This window comes from Odontomachus brunneus, unplaced genomic scaffold (genome assembly GCF_010583005.1).
Source record: "Odontomachus brunneus isolate Ranch 3 - 2012 unplaced genomic scaffold, Obru_v1 Obru_scaffold_029, whole genome shotgun sequence".
In the NCBI taxonomy this organism is placed as follows: Eukaryota; Metazoa; Arthropoda; class Insecta; order Hymenoptera; family Formicidae; genus Odontomachus; species Odontomachus brunneus.
The window spans coordinates 523,335-545,102 of record NW_022639479.1 but is presented as its reverse complement, the minus strand read 5'-3'; the positions used below and the strand labels follow the sequence as shown (position 1 = coordinate 545,102).

Genomic DNA, 21,768 nt, shown 5'->3' with positions numbered 1-21,768 from the left:
AAAAGATATATCCGCGAAAGCATCGCACGTAATTCCGAAATAAGAACAGAAACGGTAATTAGAATTAATGAATCGCAGGCAGAACACCAGATAATTCGTATTTATTGAACGAACGGATCGACTTCCTGCCGAATTATTTTCGCGCATATCTTCGGGCCTGTAAACGCGTGTTCTCATGCGTGTATGAACCTATACACTAGCATGCAGACCTTTAGCGAACCTTTCGCGAAATAAACCGATATCATCGCGCGATCTAAAAGCATCCGCGATTGACATATGCGTAGGGGGCGACTAAAGAAAATGTAGAATAACGCACGCTGACGGAGCGAAGCATCTTTATTGTTAGTATACGCACGCGCACACACACGCCCAAGCACACGTGTACACACACACACACATCAAGCACACATACACTCACGCGCGCGCGCACACAAATTTATAAGAGCGTCAGTCTTCATGCTCGGAGAGGAGAGAAAGAGTGCACGCTCCGAGGCCGGTGAAACTTTTCACGAGGTAGCGCGTCAAGGTCGGTGAAACTTTGAATGAGGAATATGATAATCGGACAAGCGGGTGCCGGTGCTCTCTTAAATGCGCGATGCGCCGCCGTTACAATTATATTGCGATACAAAACACCACCGTTCATGATCTGCGGTTGCGCTGCGTGACCTTGCCGAATACCTTCCTTGCAATCGAACACGTATCGCAAGTAACGAGTAACCTAAGGCAAAATAAGGCAATTGTTTCAAAATAATTATGAGAGAGACGCGTAGACCTGTAAAGCAAGAATAAATATTTGAAATAAATTTTGGATCAATTTGTAAGGATGATTGCGTTGTCGTATTGCGAATCAGCATTGACAGAGATGGAGATACCAAGAATTCATTTATGCAATACCAAATTGGATCCGGGCCTCGTCCGGTATCCTGGTGTCAAGGATTTTCACTTGACGCATATCCCAGCAGGAAGCTAATCGGCATTTTTCTAGATAGAACCAGTTGAGTTCGTTTTGCTTCCTGCGCAAGAGCCATAAAGATACGCGATCTATGTAATATTTTTCTCGCAATTTCTAATTGGGATATGAGAAATTACATACGACGGGAATTAATCAGACGTCATTGGAAACATTGAATATTCGTAAAACACTCGGAACTGATCCGGCTCAGACGCGCGCAAGCGCTTCCGGTTTCGACGAGTTGTTGAATAATCTTATATAAGACACAATCTTGACACATGCGCAAATTTCAGAATTTTTCTGAAGCCACGGTGCAGTTGCAAATTTCAAAGAAAAAGTTCTCCAAAGTTCACAGAGATATTTATTACTCGAGGGCGAGAGATGCTTACGTGAAAACTATCTTAGACACATCACATGATTGACACTGCACATGCGAATGATCGCACGCATTCGCGTTTGCCGCACGCATGCGGGCACGCACGCAATAAGTTAAGCATAAAACGACATCCTACGGTGCTACGTGGCTCCGTATTTCCCAGCTTTTACACGGATGTAAACGGAGGAAAGTAATGTCGCTCGCGGGCGGAGCCATTATCCGAAAATCGCAATTGACTACGCGCACCGAGTGGAACGGCACGGTTCTCATCGCCATAAAAGAACGGAAAGCGTACGGCGTATCCGTTTTTGCTTAACAGCCAGCACCATTGTCGCGGTTTGTAACGAGGTTTTAACTTAACGATTAACTAATACTAATACGCGGGCCCCGTCGTCGTTCGGCACGAGCGGATACCTTACGGCGCGGCAGACCGCGAGAAAATTAGTACGTGAAAAAGCGTACAAACGCGCGCTCGCGAAACTAGGAGGCAGCTACATTAACGTCAGCGGGATTCGGCGATAGAAAGCTGTTAAATTCTCTCCGGATCTATTACGGCTTGCGCTGAATCAACCCCGCGATGCACAACGACGCGAGTGTGGAGTGTAGACCGCTGTATTTTGCGAAAAAATTGACTACGTCGGGATCTCGAGGTGCGATGAACAGAAATTTATAATCCACTTCGCGATTTTCACAATCTGTGAAGTGTTCACGAGAGATTTTGCCGGCGGAGCATCGCCAGCAAAGAGAAAGAATCCTGCATCGCAGGGTTGACGCCCGATCCGCTCGCGCCAAAGTGCCGACCGTTCTATTTTGATTCGGTAGATGGGATTCTCTGAACGTAGTCCAACGTGCGCCAATGGTAAAAACGGAAAAGGAAACAATCACCATAGAAGGAATTGAGATGGGGTGAACATTTGGAAGAACGGAACGCTTCTCACAGACTTGGAAACTTGCGCCTGTTATCTCGAACAGCCGGTCCGAATTAAATTCTGCTCGAGACTCGTGCCGCGAAAGTCTCGTTGCAAATTTGCTTTGAACGAGAAAACAGATACTTTCTCATTTCCTTTGAGCCTCTGAGAAGGAATGTAGGCTGTTAGAGGAAGCTTACACGCGAGACAATGGCGGCCGAGAGTCTCGTCTTGCACGCTTCAAAGATCGGTGACGCAACTGGAAAAGTCGGCGAACACTGTCCGATGCGTTCTGCGCGGTTTTCCCATTTTTTCTTCTGTTCAGGGAAATCCCACCTGAAAACTATGTACATACACACAGTCCAACATGGCATCTAACGTCGTTCTCGCGATATTTGATTATCTCCTCGCGATAATAACAGGACAAAGGCGATGAATCAGGAAGTCGCCGAGACGCGGGTTTTCCGATGAAGAGAGATTGTTGTCCTTCTCCTGATTTTCCCGTCGTCAGGACTTCTCTGTCTGCTGCGCTTCAGCGACTTCCTGATTCCATTAATTCCCACTCTCCCGCAACACACTCGGCTAATACTGGCGACCGTTGATGCGGATGACACAACGGAGTCGTAGATGAGAAAAAATCAGTCGTGGCACTTCGAGAAACGTTAAGCAACGTCGGTCACCGAGATTTCCTCCCGTCGGAGGACCTCGTAAATGGAACTTGAAATATCGGTCTCTCTTCAACTCTCTTCTCTCTCTCTCTCTCTTTCTCTTCAACATCCGCAGCTTCTATCGACGGCCGGAAAATCGACGACCAACAAGGAGAGATTGCTTAAGTTGAACATCGACGGGCGACGGCTCGACGAACAGCCTCTCGCCGGTCGAGAGATCGTCGGGTCGAACCGAGGCCGTTCAGCATGGCGAAACTGGCGTCGACGCGATATCGGACGATGAGTTCTTCGCGGTAAAACGGCGCTACAACGTGGCGAAGCGATGAACATTGAGTAACTCGTTATGAGCTCGTTGCTGGGGAGGTTCTCGCGGTTCGTCTTTGCGACAGGTCAGGTGGCGACGGGTCGTAGGGAGCCGCGGCGAAGCCGACGTATCGATTGTTCTTCTTGTGGACGAAGCCGCCGGTGTGCGGGTCCGTCTTGTAATAAATCACCCGACGGATGCCGAAGGGATCGATATAGCCAAACGATCCAACGTTGTTGCCGTCCGGCTGCCGCTCCTCCTCGTGGTATTGCCTCTTCAGGTAGTACTGGAAGCCGTTCGCCGTGCTGTAAGTGCCGTCGTAGGGCGGCAAGTCGACCGAGTCGCTGCGTGAGATGGGCGATCGGTAGCTGGTCCTGATAGAGGGACGCGCGACCGCTCCAGGCTCATAGGGTGCCTCGAGGATCGGAGTCGGTCGAGTCGCGGCGGATCCGCGGTAGAACGTGGCCTGCGGCCGATGATAAGTCTCTAAACTCTGCAGGCCGGACGAGGGGTAACCCGATCGGTTCGAGTAGTAATCGTTGGCGGAAATCGGTCGCGGTCGAATGGTCGTAGGGGTGTAATAGCCGGAAGTGATGTCGTTGCCAGACAACGGCACGACGTCGTTGGAATCCGGTCGCCTATAAAGGAATGATTGACGGTTTACATGTATTCCTATAATATAATGATAGTAATATCACGAGAAAGTTGCTTTTACCATAGGTAGTCTTATCGTATGGCGAATGTTTTTATTTTTTTTTTATCAGGACGCGTTATCTTTTGTGCAATATACCATTTTGCAATTGAGATACTTCTCCGATTTCTGTTAATTTTCCGATTTCTGTCGCTTTGTACCTGAAAGGGTTGGGCGGTCTTCTAGGCCTGGCCAAGACTCCGGTCTGCGCCGGGACCTTCTTCGTCTCCGCGACCGCATCCTGAATGGGTCGATTTTTACCCACGTAGACCATCTTAGACCTGAAACGATTCCGACAGTGAATTCGTGTCGAATTATCGTTATGAGACTGGGTCCTTATGCTGAACTCTCTTTCATCGATAAAAGTGCCTTTAAATGTGACTTGTAAACCTTCCAATTGACTTATGAGCACATTTGGAAGCACTTTTAAAGAAGAGAGTTCAGAATAAGGGCCCTGGTCTCCTGTCTTGAACTACCTCAGTATTCGGAATCCCTCGTGATCCGCGATATAATCCTTCAATCGTAAATAGCCGAGAGGGTCCAGCCAGCCCTCGGTGCCGATCACCGTGCCGTCGGCCAGCCTTTTCTCCTTTCTGTACTGGCCATTCGCCGTTTGAAAGCGAAAAAATCTCTCCGGGCCCTCGTCGGTCTGGATGTGGTACTGCGTGTTGGGATTCAGGTTCCAGCCGCTCCTCTGCGCCTCGATTTCGTCCGCGGTCAGACACAGCGCCGAAACCTGCAACATGAATCCACTCTCTCGAGTTGCAAAATTCCACCTGCTCCTCTCTGCTTCCGGCTTGTCGTTAAATCTTTATTCGCTCACCGTATATTTTGAATAAAATATGGAATCGATTAACATGCGTTACAGCCGGAAAGACGGGATAGGATCGATTAGAAATTAATAATATGCGGAAGATAATTCATTGTACTTTCTACGTCCACTTTCAATTTGAAAGCATAATAATACAGGGTGTTCTCCGAGCGAGACACGTAGCCTATAATTGTGTACGTTTCGAACATATATAAGGTAAAAATGCCAATGTCTTGGCATCAGGGTTGTGAGTGTTACTTTGTGCTTTTAATTGACGATTGGTATAAACTAATTCAATTGGAAACCGTTTAATTGACGATTGATTTCAACAAGTCAAATTAAAGATTGTTTAACTAACGATACGAGCGCAAAGGATCAAAGATCGTTCAATTAACAATTGAATTTTGCAAATTTATTTTAATTCTTTTTAAAATCTTTAACTGAATTTGTCGAAATAAGCTATCAATAAAACATTCCTCGATTGATTTTGCTCGAATCAATCGTCAATTAGTTGAATTGAAACACATTTGAACATATATATATATATATATATATATATATATATATATATATATATATATATACATATATTCTATGTTGAAAGTTAAAATATTTGTACTAAGAAACAAAAGTAAGAATATCTAAAGTTAGGTACTGCTATTAGTGACCAGACATCAGTACCTCGATACGACCAAGGTAGAAAGACAGATACACTCTCTTAGAATTTCACCGAACTTAGAAGTTGTATGAAAGGAACTCGGTGTCTCGCGTGTTCATTACTATCATCGACGCGTGTAGTTATCAATTTGAGCTGACACCCGTCTCCGTCGTCCAAGCATGAAGAAAGTGAGAGGTGCTGATCCAGTCACTCGCAACTCGTCCCAGATGCAATCGACGGGCCATTTAAGGTTCTGCATAGGGCGAGTAAGCGAATTTCAAGTTGACACGAGGTGACGCGGGCACACGCGTGTCAACGAACGACTTAGTCAACTAGGCGGGATGCTCTTCTGGCGAAAGATTAGTCGTTCTATGGATTACGAGGTTCGTGCTCTCTGTTCTTTGTTTATTTTATTTTTTCTTTGCGATAGATATGACGAGTCGTAGGCGCGGCAACGCATACTTCGCTTCGTCGGTCGGTCGTAATCACTCCATTTACGACGTTACGAGCGACGAGGACGATGATCGTTCCGCTTGAAACAGCTTAAGCAACTCGGGCAGTCCAGTCAGGCTCGAAATGACGCGCTTCATCTCGCCCGGATCTCTCGTTGTATTTGATAACAGATGCAGAGATTTCCAACATCCTCGTCGAGCTGCGCTCGTTCACGCGAGCACACCGCGTCATTCGCAGAGAGAAAGAGTTCACGATCGTTGAAGGAAGTCGATCGCGAAATCCGGTTCCCCGCAAACGAATTCAAATCGTCGCGTTCACGAAGGAGCATTCCTGCGCGAGCGCAGGCTGTTATTATTCTCCTCACAATTTTTATCACATTCATGATCCTTTCAGATGCAAGTTTAACAGTGATAAAAAAGACACTTTCTGCGAATGATTTCTCACGGCAAAAGGTTCGCACGCGTTACGTATACGCGGCAAAAGGCCATGATTCCTGATTACGAGGAAAAGACTGATCAATGACGACCGACAGATACGTAACAATCGCGATCGAACGACCTTCCCCGGTTAATTATGCGCATCGGTGGGTTGATCGAAACGACACGAGTATCATGTACGCATCACGCAGCGAAGCTCGCGCAAAAGTAGAACTTTCAGGTGTGAAACCGCGCCTCGGTCTTTCCCGTCCTCGTCATCGTAAACTCTTGATAATCGTGGACCGCTTCATAATTAGGCGTGTCTTCCCGCGATCCTCGAAGGATCCAAGTAGAAAGTCCGACGAGTTCGATTTACGAAGCGAGATCGTGGACCACCTCTTGCTCCGTTGTTTAGCCGGGATACATGTTACAATGCGCTACACGACAATCGCCGACCTCGCCATGTAACGTAACATAGTGCCCTCCACCGTAGTATCTCTCTCTGCGGGGAACATTGCGCGCAAACACACACGGTGGTCACGTAAGAGATACTTATCCCTTCTATTGCGGATTTTGCGTGGGATTGGCCAAGACCAACCGAGTCCGCCTCGCGTCGGTCCATATTAAGAGATGCTGGACCGAGCGTGCGTAGGGCAGACGTATCGATATTACGCGCCGGGCTATTTTGCGCCGGCAGAAAGTAGAGATGTAATGTCTATATATGGAAAAACGGAAGATATTAGATTGCTGTGCAGAAGATTTTTCATTTTTCCATTCAATTCTCGCAAGCAGTTTGGGTGTCCAAAGGAAGATAGGAAGCTCCGTTAGATGTTTGAGAAAATATCGACTCAGTGTTTACTTCATTCGTATAAAATTATTAATTCCTCGAAATTGGATAATTTCATTTTCTACTTAATTGGATAAACACGACAAATCTTTAGCACCAATTCAAATGACAACGTAATAAGAAATCTAAAAGGGGAAATGAGAATTTCGTTGTTGAATTTATAGATTTTGTCGAACGCCCTGCTCATAAAATTTAAAAGACTAAAGCATATATTAATAGTTTTGGAATTTGCCTCACGTGAGATACTCAAATTTTATTTCAGAGTTAGGTTTAAATTTGTTAGGTAAATCGTATGATGTATGCGACATTACACTTACAGTCGTTATCCCACTAAAAAACTCACATCTAAAACAAGTTTCAAGTAACAACTATTAATATGAACCTAAGAGACTGTTATTTTCGGTTTAACTTTATCGTATAGTGAGCAAATTGCCAGGACAAAGATGACATGTTGGGTTGATAAAATTAGCAAAATTAACAAGCATCCGTGGATACTGTGCGCGTCGGAACGAAGGGATTAAGTTTCTCTCTCAAGAGACGCAGGCTGCTCGAAATTCCTTCGAGTACGCGACTTTGGTTTATGAGACACACGATGTAAAGTCAAGGTACGCCATACACTTGACCCTGGACCTTCCCCACATATATCACACACATGTGCCTTAATATTCCTCGCGTTGCTGCACCTCTTCGCCGGGGAAGAGTTCGCACTCGCAGATTGCTTCGGTATCCTTGAAACTGGTTCACAATGTTATTGCTGCGAGGCAGTTCGACATGAAAAATGGTCGTATCGTTATTACAGGAATCAGGCTCGACATCCTTGAAACGGACGGACGAACGGACGGAGCTTGTATCCTCGAGGATCGCGAGCGACTTTATTTTCGCGCGTACAAGATGCGTTACGATAAAGTACCTAAACGCGTTCCACACGCTCCAGTCGCGTCCGTATTAAACGCGAAACTTTCTCGAGCGATACTTCGTCGGCGGTTTTATCAGCTCGATTTCATTGCGTACAATGCCTTTTTCTGCATATTACTCGCTGGAATTTGCAAGTACGAGCAGCAGATCGAGATCTCCGCGTCATCATACGCCCGATATAGTCGGCTTACGGTTTTTTGAGCACGTGGAAAGATCGTAAAGGATAAACGCGAGTCTCGTATGACGTAATTTATACGCGACTCTTGTACCATCGCGGGGTAGGCGAGACCTTTCCTTTTCCGGCGCTCGTTTTTGTTCACGAAAGACAAGCAGAAACAAGGAGAAAGAGACGCGAAGATGCTTTTCCTCCGTCTGTCTCTGTCGAAATTACAGCGCACGCGAACAACTATTAATTTCCCATCAAGTGGGAGTACCTCTCTTTCTCTCGTCTTCAACGACGTTGGAACGACAGGTAGACAAGTCGATCGCGCTTCAGAGCGTCGGAGGCGAAAGGTATCAATGGGTTATTCGATTTTACGAACGCAGAATCACCTTAGGAGAGAACTTTAGCGAGGCAAGTTACTCACGCATTATTCGCAAACGCGCAACGTGACGCGTTATTCATTATCGCCCAGAGCAATTTTAACCAAAGGTTAAAACCCGCCGTTCCCATAAAGGTTAATTTAATTGGAGACTAAATGATCCTCCGTCTTTCTCTCGGCCGCATATATACGCATTACAGAGAGTCGGCATGAGAAAGTAATTTAATATCCGAACGCGAGAACGACGATTCTCGCCCGAACCGCGCGGCATAAAGTGAAAGAGTTATCCGGCGGATAATTGCGACCTCAGGTGCGCTGGGACCATAAACAATCGGGCGAGAAAGAGAAAGAGGGAGAGACTACGCAAATTACGTTATGTATCAAGGACTCAGTATAGTAGCATGAATTCATCTCATTCATATCGCATAATAGCGCGCGATTCTCTCAGGAACGGCGCGGGAGGGAAGGATTCTGCTGCGTGCGCAATCTTCAATTTTCATCTTCGGAGGAAAGTCGGCGTTTTGGGCCGGCGATTCCGCACGAGGTCGGCTAGACTGCGCGATTAACCCGTTAAATTATCATTGCGCCGTCCATTGTCCGTCGGTTGGGATCCCGTCGGTCACGGTGATTTCACCTTTTGCACAGGAGCCGCGCCGCGGCTCCTTTCGCTTCGCTTCCGCCGTTCTCCTCCGTCATCCTCTCTCGCGCGCGCGGTCTGCACTCTCATTAAAAACACCCACGCTCCGCGGTTCCCACGTGCCTCTAATCGTGTGATATAATCAGGGGATTATAATTAAGCTGCGCCCGAGAGATTGGCGACATTGGCGGCCGACAGTGAATTTGGTTATGAGAAGGAAGCGCTAATTGCGCAGGTAATTACTCTAGATAAGAGAAAACGTTAATGTGATCTCCTAATTCGATCACTTTCCCGATCCGGCTAATTAAGTCGGCATTGACACATTTTCTGGAGTAATTTATTGCATATATTTGCATGAAGAAGCTCGACACGTGTAACATGAATTTTTGCATTAATCACATGGTACGAGCTCAAAAAGCGCACGTCCAATGAAATTTCTCCAAATAAACAAATCGACTATTTCGGCAACCTGCTTATCTGTTTATTTGTCTCTGATTTAACTGATACTGACAAGTAAACCTACTCAAAAGTTACACTCCGATTTCTTTCTAATTTGGCTTAAATGTAGAAGTACAAAAAATATTTAGGTCATATTTTTTTTATTTTGGCTTACTTTGAGTTTCACAGACAGTTTATAGCTTTTTAATGTTCTCTCTCCTATCATCAACAAAAACATAAGAAATAAAATTGAATACAAGATATAGGCATTTTTGATTTGCTGATTGTGAATATGAAGTCAAATGTATAAAATTATCTGTATAAATAATAAAATGTTTAAACAAAACATGTAAAAATTAAAAAAAATTATTAATACAAATAATTTTTCGGTTTGGCTGAGATTCGAGCCATTTTTTACTAATTTAGCACAGATTTAAAATATTTCGGTTGGAATCTCGGCTAAAGAAATTTAGAATGGTTCGTGTCTCAGCTATGCTGATTTTGTTAAAACTATTTAACTATATCTTGTATTCAATTTTATTTCTTATGCACTTTGTTGTACTTGTTAATACAAGGAGTGAAAAAAATGAAAAAATATGACTTAAATATTTTTACCTAAGTACTTCTACATTTGTGCCAAATTAGAAAGAAACTGGAATGTATCTGTTGGGTAGGTTTACTTGTGAGAGACAACATTCTTTATCGACATTATCAACATTGTTTATCGACAAAGCACATTGTTATCTGTAGAAAAATGTGTCAAGCATTTGAAAAGTATGTGCCACATTTGCGATTTGCGAAGGCGCGGCACCATTGGTGGCATCTCGTGTCTATTCGACCACGCGGCATACAATCGCAATATTACGGCCCGTAATCGTAAATTGCGTCGCCTGGTATGCGTGTGACTAATGCGCGATCTTGTTTGCGGTCGTGCTCGGTATTCGAGGAGCGTCGGTGTTTCATGAACGCGCATCGCGCGACCTTCGCACGAGAGCGCTTAATTGACATTCGGAGCGCGCGATATTAATTACCTTCATCGCGTAGCGGCTTCGACACGCTGTTTACGGCACGAGGATCGCCGGAGACGCGCTATCCTAATTCCCCTCGAACGTGAACGAGCGGTTTCATCATCGCGACTCCGTAACTCGACTCATCGCGCACAAAGTTAGAAGTGTGACACATACTGAAGCGGGGTTTTGATATTCAAAGTATGTTACGTTTGTTAATTGTTTTCACGTCATTTCCTCATGAACGCGTTCACACTTTCGAGTCGTGTAGATCGGCATCTGCTTCTAATCCCATTCGGATGCTAATGGCTCGTCGCCTATCTATTCCTAACGATTGCATAACCGATGAGTCAAATTCTTAAGATTGACATGCGTTTCAACTTGAAACTTCTGTGTTCTTCCGATCATTCAATCTACGCTAATAATAACGTGTTACGGTCGACTGCAACTTACGACGTTTTAACGCAATGACTAATAATTAACAAAGAATCAGTTAGAATAGATGCATCTAAGATCGGTACACGCGCGAAACGGATATCATTATAATACAAAATGGTCTTCAGCAAGTTAATTATAGTGTAATCAATATCTAAGATCTCTCTTTGTCTCTTTCTCACAGTCTTCCAATTAATATCCATGATGAAAAATAAAAGAAAAAGTCATCCTTGTTTTCCACTTTGGAAAGTAGTTGTCACTCCGGTGGTTTTATTCCCACGAAAACAATTTATCCTAAGTAGATTAATATTAATGTTTAGTAATTAATCTTCTCGTTTCTCTCACGTTGTGTTATTGTGTTATTGTCAAATGTTATCCTCGCAGTTGAGCCACTGAATACATTCAAAACGACATTTGGCGCACTACATACGTGTAAGAAAACTACTCGATCTAACTTGAATATTATTTATTTATCGATCGTAATAATGTTTCAATTTCAAGTGTGGGATCAATGCCGTTGATTCGATACGAATCCGTTAACAAATACATGGTTTTATTTGTAGACCATCGGTGACCGGCAGAGAGAAAGAGAGAAGGAGAATGTGTGTTACACTTCTATCCACGCGATCTTCACGGTACGCGCACCCGTGCATCGAACTCTCCTAGAGTAGGTAGAAATAGCCGGTGCCTCTTTCACGAGCGCGTATCCCCGATGACGACGTCGGAACTTTCATGAATGCCTTCCACAAATCACCGATGTCAGAGTTTTGATCGTGAGGTGCATTTTGCACGCGCGTGATGACGTGAACGCGGGCGTGATAAATCGCGTTCGACGAACGATCAACGGCTACGCCAATTCGCAAGTAATTGCGCGAGCCAACGAGCGAGTGAGCGAGCGAATGAACAGACGGACGAACGAACGATCTCGTATCGTCATCGTTAAATATATGCAAAGTATCGCGCGCCGCTCTCTCGTGAATGCAGACTTCGACGCTTTCAGTTTTCGGCATTTTTGAGCTGAAGCTGTGATATGTGAAATTGCTACTCGCACGTCAGACGAGTTGCAAACTTGAGTCGAGAGGTCGTACTTAAAAAATAGAAGAGCTGCGTCCTGTTGATATGGATATTCACCTTTCTGTCTGCAAAGTGGCTCTGTTAACTTTCACACGTTAGTACTTTTAGACCTATCTTAACAGTTATTACTTGAAATTCGTCTCAAGCGAGATACTCAGATTTGAATTCCGAGTTAGATGAGAACTTTCAGTTGAATAATGATTATTGGGCCTTTATTCTTAAAATAGTTGCATATACGTAAGTTTTACTATTCAGGTTTGATCATACCATAAAATAGCTGCGCAATGAAAATTACGTATACGCAAAAATTTCAAGAATAGGGGTCCTGATTTGAACGTCACATATATCATTAGTCGATTGAAGAAACTTGAATCTATCTCTGAAGAAAAATCTGAGTGTCTCACATGAGACAAATTTCAGGTGTCAACTCTATTATAATACGGATCTTAAGTCCATAATATTCCTTATTTGAAATTTGTGTCAGATACTCAGATCTGAATTTCAAATTACATCAAAGTCTTTCACTTGAGTCACACGACATTCGTGACATCATATTTATAATTGTATTTCAAAAGCAAAATTCACATCTGACTTTAAAATCAGATTTAAGTATCCTACTCGAGACAAGTTTCAAGTAACGGCTATTAATACGAACACTGGACATTATGTATGCAAAATTTTATCAGGTTTTAAACAAACATGCATAATTCGGTTTTATCAGCATCTATCGAATCAAAAGGAAGCTTACATTCGTATGATAATCGCATCTCAATTTCATCGCGAACAACCGAATGACGCGCGGATTTTCAATGCCAATGTCAATGTCGTTTTGCAGAGTTTATCCGTGAATCTTGAAAATAGCGAGATTACACAATGTCGCCGTTGTGCCAATTCATTTGCCACTTGCTGCTTGATGACTTAAGAGATGCGCAATCGTCAGTTCGTGACCGGTGTTTTGCTTAGCCGAGTATCTCGGAACGGCGCCATCGTAAAACTTCAGCACTGGTGGCGGTTAATTAAATGCCCATAGTAAAAAAAATGTAAACCTACGAAAAGGTCGACGACATTGACTTCGGAGCGTTATCGTCGGCAATTTCGATGCTAATAACGGAGCCGCTTAGATCGACGCGAAATTAATTATAGCTGGATACTCGTTACCTCGCAGATTAACCGCGGGTCCGTTTAAACCCGTTAGAAATCCCTACCGTGAGGAGGCTGAGGCAGAGACAGGTTCGCAAAATCATGGTCACGCCGGTGCCCGCGAGGTACAACGCTGCAACCTTGCGGTGAGTGTTCCTCAGGTTTCCCTCTTGCCGTCGTCCTGCGGTGGCCGCAGCAGTCGCCGTGCCGAAACGTTCCCTTATTTCCCAAGCGAGAGTCGCTCGTTTACATACATTACAGTCTCCGGCGGCGATCGCATAGAGAAACCTCTCTCTCTAGGTCGAACGATTGAAGGCTCGAGCTCGCACAGGTATATCCTGAGACGAATCAACCGAGTCAATTTTCGCGGGAGGTGAGAAGCGCGCGACGCCGCGGCATTTACGAATTTCGCGCAGGGGAGGAAGAGCGGCAACTACTTTCGTGGACCGGACGTCTATCGAGAAGAGAAGAGAACTACCGAGTAAGAGGATGAAGAATAAAAGGAGGAGGAAGAGGAAGAAGAGGAAGAAGAGAAGGAGGAGGACGAGGAGGAGGAAGAGATAGAAGAGGGCAACGTCGACGAGTCCATCGGCTGACGTCGATGTCGTCGAAGCGGACCGAGAGGACGCGATACCGTGACTGAGAACCGGCGGTGTCTCTCCGCATTTTCAGATCCGCGCGACGGATCTACGCTCCTTCCCTGGCGACCATCCCCCTCCGTAAGGAGCTCGAGACCGTTTTTCCCGACGACCGAGACCGCGCCCGCCCACCACATCGCACGCGAATACTCCACATTCGAACGGCGCGCGTTTCGCGCGCGGAGGATATACGCCCTGCTGAAATCCGTTTAAACTCACCGCGAAACGCATAACAGTCACATGTCGCCCCACGTGATGCCGCGAACGGAATCGCGATGACGTCAAGGGGCAGAGTCGCGGTCCATATAAGCACGCAGCCTCTTCCGTCGAGTATTTCCGTTGAATAATCGCCGGTTCCGAGGAAGCTACCGGCGCCTCCGACTCCTGACGGCTATTAGCGGCTGAACGCCGGGAGATCAGCTTGTACTGTGTCGCTGTTCTCGACGAAAACGATAACTTCCTAATTGCAATAATGGTGATTTACCTCGATCTTGCCTTGAGTTATATTTTCAAGTTTTATACGAGCCGGATAATTAGTCTCTTCAGTGGTGATTTAAACCAAAGTAGAACAAAAAATGGGGATAATGTCAAAGTGACGAAAAAATGATCAAATTGATTGAAAAGAGAGTCGTTTGTCATTTGCTTGTCATTTTGACGTCATCATGAACTTTTGTTCTGTCTGGGAAATGACTGCGATTCTTCTCTGAGCTAGCTTTTTTCTTGATAAACATATCCAGATTTCTTTTCTATTACTATTTTCTATTACTATTTTCTTCGGAGAATTTTCAAAAATAGGCTACAAATTATATCTAACTTGTATTTGTTACAAATTAAAAAAAGTACAATAATTTAAGTAAACCAAGAGAAATGATATTTTATTAAGAGTAAAATATTTTTTCCGCGAGTATATCACTTGAGGACTTAGTTTTCTTGACGGAATATTATTCGTTAATAAATAAATAAATAAATCACGCGAGATTTTCAACGTAGAGGCTCGATAATTCGCGAAGAATGCATGCAGGATACGTCGCGAGGTTTCTTGATTTCCTCTGTAAGTGCTCGCACGGAATAACACTCGTTTACCGAGACGTTCCTTGTAACTGTCAACATTGTGTCATTGAGGAAACCACATGGGTTTGGCCGCGAGACCGGCGTTTTGCTTCGCATGAACGATGACTGTTTACACCCATATTGACGGTACAATCGGCGATACGATCGCACTTAGTGCAAATCGCACGCGATCTTGGTATAACGCATCGAGGAAGTTATAAATGACGAGAAAATTACAGCGCGAGATTTATGAATGTGTTCGAGCGATGTCTCGAAAGATCGAGGTCTCCCGAGGTGGAGCTTCTATCAGGATGCATTATGAAAAGCCGTCGCACCTTGACGTTATGTGCGCGCGTGATGTACGATCACGGTGCATTTTGAACACGTGAGAATCTCCCGGAAAATTATTTTTCTGATTTGGCTCGCTTGGGCAGCCGGCTGTGTCACTCTTGATAACGTGACAAGACTACTCCGCATCGCAGCTGCGGATAAAAACACAAAGCGGCGACATTGACGTTTTGCTGCGATTTCTTCTTCCGTACTTTTTGTCGAGGATGATAATGTCCACTCATGTGTGAATAATGCATCATAATTACGCCGATTATAACTCAAGCGTATAGTTGAGGACAATTACGATGGAAAATACTCGGTGAATCCGTCCCGGCTATGGATTAGAATGCATTATATTCGCGTGATATAAAATTTACGCAATCCCGAGTCGCGAGTACATTTTTCTTTTTTATGTAAGGTTCTTTGAGAAAATCAGGGAAAGCCCCGTCGCGCGTCGCTTTCAGTTGCGTTACGTAGTTCCAAATTCCCACTATTCGTATTCTCGATACGGCGTTCCCAGGACCTCGACAGTGGCCGGAAGGAACATTGCAGCTTTATGTCATCTCGCGCATTTGCGTCATCTTCGGGTCAAGCAATCATCGTTCTGTAATTGCTGTTCGTGTTACTGGGAATCATCCGACGAAATAAACGCCGACCTGACGTCGCTTTTAGTCACCGGAAGGATTCGTTATTTGCGCTAAAAGCTGCGATGCATCCTCCGAGTATCAGCATCATCAGCTCGCATACGCGTTGATAAATGGTGACTAATCACACATGTTGCAATGTGCGCCTCTGCGTGCATAATGTGCGTAGGGAATGACAGACGCGTTCTCTGTTTTGCAACAAAAGACGAAGAACATTTTACCAAATTGGCACAACACACGCACGCTTTAGTCAAGCTATACTTAACAAAAATTAAATATATCAGGATTAGATCCTTGTTTTCTCACGGCAACTTCATTCGTAATAATCACTCAATAATCTTGATAACATTTTGATCTAATTTTCACAATATCCGCATTTATTTATGGATTAAATTTAGGAGTCTCCCTGTCCCAAGAGCTCTGTTTTTTTGACGGCGGCATATCTTTTCGGTTAATAAATATCAGACGGCCGAGAAAGCGTGGACTTCGTAAGAACAACTGTAGAGCTTTTTTGCTAGCAGAGAGAGAGAGAGATGTTTAAAGAACCCACAGAGAGACGAGGAAGTCGTTGTGCACGAGATAGTTAAAAAGAAGTTAAATGAAGTAAATAAAAACTACTATGATGTGAAATTAATATATCGACGCACATTACTGCAAGAGATCTAGATAAGTAATTTCTATCGTGGCTGAAAAAGGTCGATGCAAAATCCGGTTTCGCGACGGCGGCGGAGGCTCTGCTTTCCTAAAGTCGCAGTGAATGGCACCGGCGTTTCCACAAGATGTAGGTGCCGATGGCGATGAGAGATCAAGGAGGAAAATTGCGTCTGATGCTACGCACGTGAGATGTGTGACGCCTCCGAGGTGTCGTCATACTTATAACTTCATAAACGACAAGTGCGACCGGTCCTGTCGCGCGTCGCATCGGGAAAGTTCGAAGACTCTCGGCGACAAGAGTTTCCGGAACGCGAAGGTGCGATCTACAATGACACCGCAATCTCGCCGAGAGAAATAATCGTTACGTCAGCGAAAGATCGCGTGGTTTTATCGCGAATCCGCCGTCGCGCGCGATTTTACCTGTCGATCGGATTGCGCCGCATGAAGTGACGGAAGAAAGAATAGCATAATGGAGATACGACAGGATTGATAAGAGCCGTCGCGACAGCATAATTCCGCTTTTAATCTGCGGATTAACGGGATGCCAAGGGTGGGACGTCATCGCGTCAGCGTGTTTCTCTCTTTCATCACCGGCCGATCGAGATCCATGCGACACCCTATCACCTCCGCTTCCTACTTTTGTAAACGTAGCCGCTCCAAGAGCGGCAACGAGATCATTCACGCGATTGTCCGAGGCGCGTGGGAGTGTGCTCCATTCGTGCTCCCTTGCAGCAACTGCAATCTGAAGAAAGGGAAAAGGACAGAAAGAGAGAGAAAGAGAGAGAGAGAGAGAGAGAGACTGGTTTTTTGACAGCAACATTTTCTGGTCTCTTTGTGCATTCTTCAAACAGCCCGACAGATATTTTAGAGTAACGTCATTCGACGAGTCACGGACGGATCTATTTTTAGCCAACAGGCTGCTATTCTTAAACTTATTCGACGAGGCAATTTAAAAGAACACACAGCTTCATCATCCGGTTATAATCCGGTTATAAATAGAATAATTTATTTTCTAATTAATTTCAGTTTTTTTTGCAACACTCAAAATTAATACTACCAAATAAAAATCAAAGGTAAAGTGCATAGTTATATAGTTGGGTATGGAATAACAGGATTTGTTAATAATAATTATTATTTGGAACAAAACATCAGTCTGACGTGGACAGTTGATTTACCGCGTACGTTCCAAAACCCGGAAGAAATATTCAGCGCGCACGTTTAACACTGTCAGACATCCATTATCCTTCTACAGTTTAAATATTTGCACCAACAATCGCGACTGATTCTCACTGGCTGTCTTTTCCCATTCGATTGTACACCTAAGAGCCTTGTTTATATATGAAGTTCGTTATTAATTTTCTTATCTAGTCAGGTGCATAAATAAGCCAAGTACACCTGGCTTCGATAGAATTGTAGCATTCGACGTGCAGTCGCTGGATAATACAAAAATCAAAAAGTCGCGCGATAGATAATCGATTCCATTCGAGATCGAAAGTGGCGTGTTAATGAGCTTTCCGAGCGTAATTGGAATCTGCGGGTGAGTTTCTGAACGTAGAAAGCAAAGCGCGTGTCCGCTTCGAGTTATTCCGAGGCGCTCCACTGGGGGGTCATCGATATCGAGATCACTTCGTCATGTTCGCAAGTAGATGGTGGACGAGCCCGGTCCGGCCCCGCGTTACGCCTTCGATCTGACGCTCGAGCGAGCCGCGTATTTTCTCCTTCGCTTGCCGCATTTACAACGCGGCGCTTTCACTTTTACGAGCCAAGAGCAGAAACGGCGTCCACTGTGAATAGACGCGTGCGTGTGCGTGCGCGATTGCGCGCGCGTGTGTGTGCATACACATGTCGATTTTTGATAATGAAGTTTCGGGAGCGTTGTGTGACGGCTAAAAATTATCGCTGTAACATTCACATACGCGGACATGTACTTTCGCAATCGCGTGTCCGCGATAAATGGCTATGGTCGAAAGGCTTGGAGAGGAGCATTCGTAGATAAAAGCTTTCGTTTGTAGGTCGTGTTCAGATTGTCCTGACGAGGACACCACAAAGAACCTACTACAGAGAATCGACGCTTTCTAAAAATTAATAGACAATCCTTTTAAAGGTATCTTATACCTTGAATCGCCATGGTTGAGTATATTGTTTGCGAAAGATGAATTTTTACAGAGACGTAACGTTGTCACAAGTGAAGCAAGGGGTCGACCGATGCGGTAAACGGTCGATACGCTACATTATCCTTGCATTTGGACAATTAAAAGGATTGCTCAAACGCGACTTGCGGAGCGCGAAACGCGCAACGGAGCACACAGAGACAAGCGGTTTAACGGGCCGCACGCGATGCAACGATTCGCAACATCGCGAAAGAGCGCGAAGCCGAATTCTCACGACTAGCACATGCAGCCTCACGCCAGGAAATTGATAAAATCATATATACTCGTAATCCCGACATACATGAGCGATACTGTCTGACATTGCGCGTATCCGCCAGTCGACACCCTCGCGTCTCTACGCGTGTCGTTTCCTCGTTTTGTCTTTTGTTTCGTTCGCTTTATCGGGCCGGGCATCGTCGTTATGTAAAATTTGAGTAACACTCCTAAATCGGCGGTAATGATCAGGTAGTCTTTCTCTTTTTTACGAGGTACTCGCGGCTCTTGGAAGATAATTGTCTTGTTTATGAAGTGACGCGATGATCGTCGCGGTTATGACTGAAAAACATTCGTGCCTCACATAACTTAAATTCGAGTAATTAGATAAATAATTTGTCTGTACAAGAAAATGTGTCCAACATACATGTCGGAATATAATTAATAAAGTGATATCGAACATATCGCAGTTAAAAATAAGGAAACATCATGATTCCAAAGTGATTATTCTTAATTGCATATTTTTTATAGGTCGAAAATGAGTTTTTAAATCGAGGAGACGCATTCGCATTCCAGCAGTTCGAAGAATAGGTTCTTTTTTAATTTTCGGAGAACAATATAAAATACTAAAACCGTCAAATGTGTTAAGTGAAAATAAAACAGTAAAGTCAAACAGATTTTTCAAAACAGGCTCTTCCCATAAAAGAGACGATAAAAACTGGAGCGACGGGTTTGACAGATAAGCGAAGTGACATTAAAAAAATGTCGGTTAAGTCAGTGTGGCATATTGTTGTACGACTAAAAAAACGTAAGATACGTCGATATTTGATTGAAAAAAAGACAGTATTAGTCAAGTTCGTTTCAACACAGAGAAAGGATTAAAAGTCGCGTCGACGACGGCAATGACGAAGGAGAAGACGACAAGAGCCGTATTCTTGACGCTAAGTACGTCTTTCCGATTCTCACACTGAGACAACTTTATACAGAGCACTCGTTCACGAGAAACAGAACTTGGAATAAAAAGAACGTACTCAACGTTCGAAGAATATGGGACTCACCACAAGCGGCAGGACGGAGGCGAGTCTCCTCCGCATTCTGACTGCCGGCTCGGAGACTTCAACGCCGGCAGAGAGAGATAGACGCGGATCGGCCGGTTCCGAATTTTTCGGGAGATGCAGATTATGCGATCCTGCCGCGGTTAATCGCGCCCAATCACTGATCGAGCCCGAGCCAGCCGACGAGCCGAAGCCGGATCGTACTTGCGGCCTACGTGAAGCGAGCCAAGGCCCCTTGACTTGCCGTGATCGGCAGGGTAGGCCGGACCCACGCAATTTTCCTTTACGGTCATCTGACAACGCGGACACCGTGGCGGACACCGACGACTTGGACAAATCAACAAACAGACAAAACCGATTCGAAAAGCAATTCGGCGCGCCCGGTCTCTCCTTATTTTCTGGACGGCGCGGCCTAGAATTCAGACGTGGTATTTTGCGTGGTATGTAGTATACGTTGCACGTTGCAATTACGAAGTTTCAGATTATAAGTTATTATCGAAGTGACGTCAATGCAGGTGATGACGGGAGCAATTGGGAATTCCTACGTGACTGCGATTTGTCAGAAATTATCTCGTGTAGAGCGACGTGTTTCTTTTCATAGAGAAGTCTTTTTTTCCATGTACTTTCTGTTAAGTATCGCGAACTGACTAAACCTGTAAAACTTCAGCTCCGTTTTCTCATTAGACCAATACACACTTTATGAGGAAGATGCTGGCAGACGCTGAAGCGAGCAATACACTCGTGGGTGAGGTCAACTTCCTTAACTAAACTCTATCCGCTTTTATCCGATTGAGTCAGACCAGGATAACGGGCGAGGTGCCCGTGCCAACGAGATTTATCTTCGTCCTGTTGCGACCCGTGGCAAGAAACTGCGTGTCGTGATTACATGCCGTCGTGGAAACGACATAAACGTAAAATGCATCGATTGAATCGTGATTGCAACCTACTTAAGTCTTCATAAATTCCCGAGCAGTCTAACTTTTACATTTACATTTACATTTACAGCTAAGTAAAAATCGAAGATGCAATATTAAATAACAGCTGACTAATAAATCTGACACAGCTTCGATTTCAACTTTTGATTTGGTATACTTTCATAAATATGTTAATCGTTGCCTTTCATAGTCTCTATTGATAAAGAATGGCTCGTTTACAGCGAGACACTATGAACGATATTTATAGTTGGATTTTATATTTAAGATCGTCTTAAATTTATCTTCAGCTGCTATTTGGATCGTTTCATTGAAAATGAATTTAAGTATAATATCTAGTAGCTATATCTTACCGCATTTCTGAAGAGGGATCTATATAAAATAAATGAAATATTAAAACACACTCGCGGGCATCCTGTGAATTTCGCATAGGCTAAATGACGCTGAAATACCACCACGCCTCGTCGATTTGCGAAATTCCGGAAGCATTTCCCGTACGCGTCGTACACGCGTGACAGCGAAATTGTAGTGCGGGAAGAAACGGTGTAACGATCGCTCCCGTGATTATTCTACGCGAATGCGTCACACTGCGAGCATTACTAAACATGTGTCTTTAAGCATCGGTCGATGATCGTGCTTGGAATGTATATTCAAAAATCAAGGATATATTTTCTATCGGATTCCTCAGCGTTCTCGGCTGGAATTGTCGCGGGTTAATTGATAGCTGATGAAACGTAGGAACTCACTAAGAATTTTTAAAGCCAATAATAATCGTCGTGGAGTGATAATTGCGAATAATTTTTTACCAGAGAATAATGTCGACGAAACAG

At 44.4% G+C, this 21,768-nt stretch overlaps 1 protein-coding gene across 2 annotated transcripts; it reads right to left on the bottom strand.

The window, feature by feature from the left end:
* Positions 1-863: 863 nt before the first annotated feature.
* LOC116842983 lies at positions 864-20,153 on the bottom strand. Of its 2 annotated transcripts, none has more exons than XM_032812896.1 (4): positions 20,010-20,153; positions 4,376-4,635; positions 4,061-4,180; positions 864-3,846 (listed from the first exon to the last, which is right to left on the bottom strand). In XM_032812896.1, the coding sequence occupies exons 1-4, from the start codon at positions 20,043-20,045 to the stop codon at positions 3,246-3,248; spliced, it is 1,017 nt and encodes a 338-aa protein (XP_032668787.1). In that variant the 5' UTR covers positions 20,046-20,153; the 3' UTR covers positions 864-3,245. The 2 variants fall into 2 exon arrangements, with proteins under 2 accessions (XP_032668787.1, XP_032668786.1); XM_032812895.1 differs by lacking the exon at positions 20,010-20,153 and adding an exon at positions 13,338-13,939.
* Positions 20,154-21,768: the final 1,615 nt, after the last annotated feature.

Bases quoted from the DNA above. Each gene is read 5' to 3' on its own strand.
- LOC116842983 (XM_032812895.1), bottom strand. From the start codon at position 13,376: ATGATTTTGCGAACCTGTCTCTGCCTCAGCCTCCTCACG. The intron at 4,636-13,337 runs GTAGGGATTTCT...TTCATGTTGCAG, and splicing joins TCTGCCTCAGCCTCCTCACG to GTTTCGGCGCTGTGTCTGAC. The intron at 4,181-4,375 runs GTAGTTCAAGAC...GAATCGTTTCAG, and splicing joins GAGGGATTCCGAATACTGAG to GTCTAAGATGGTCTACGTGG.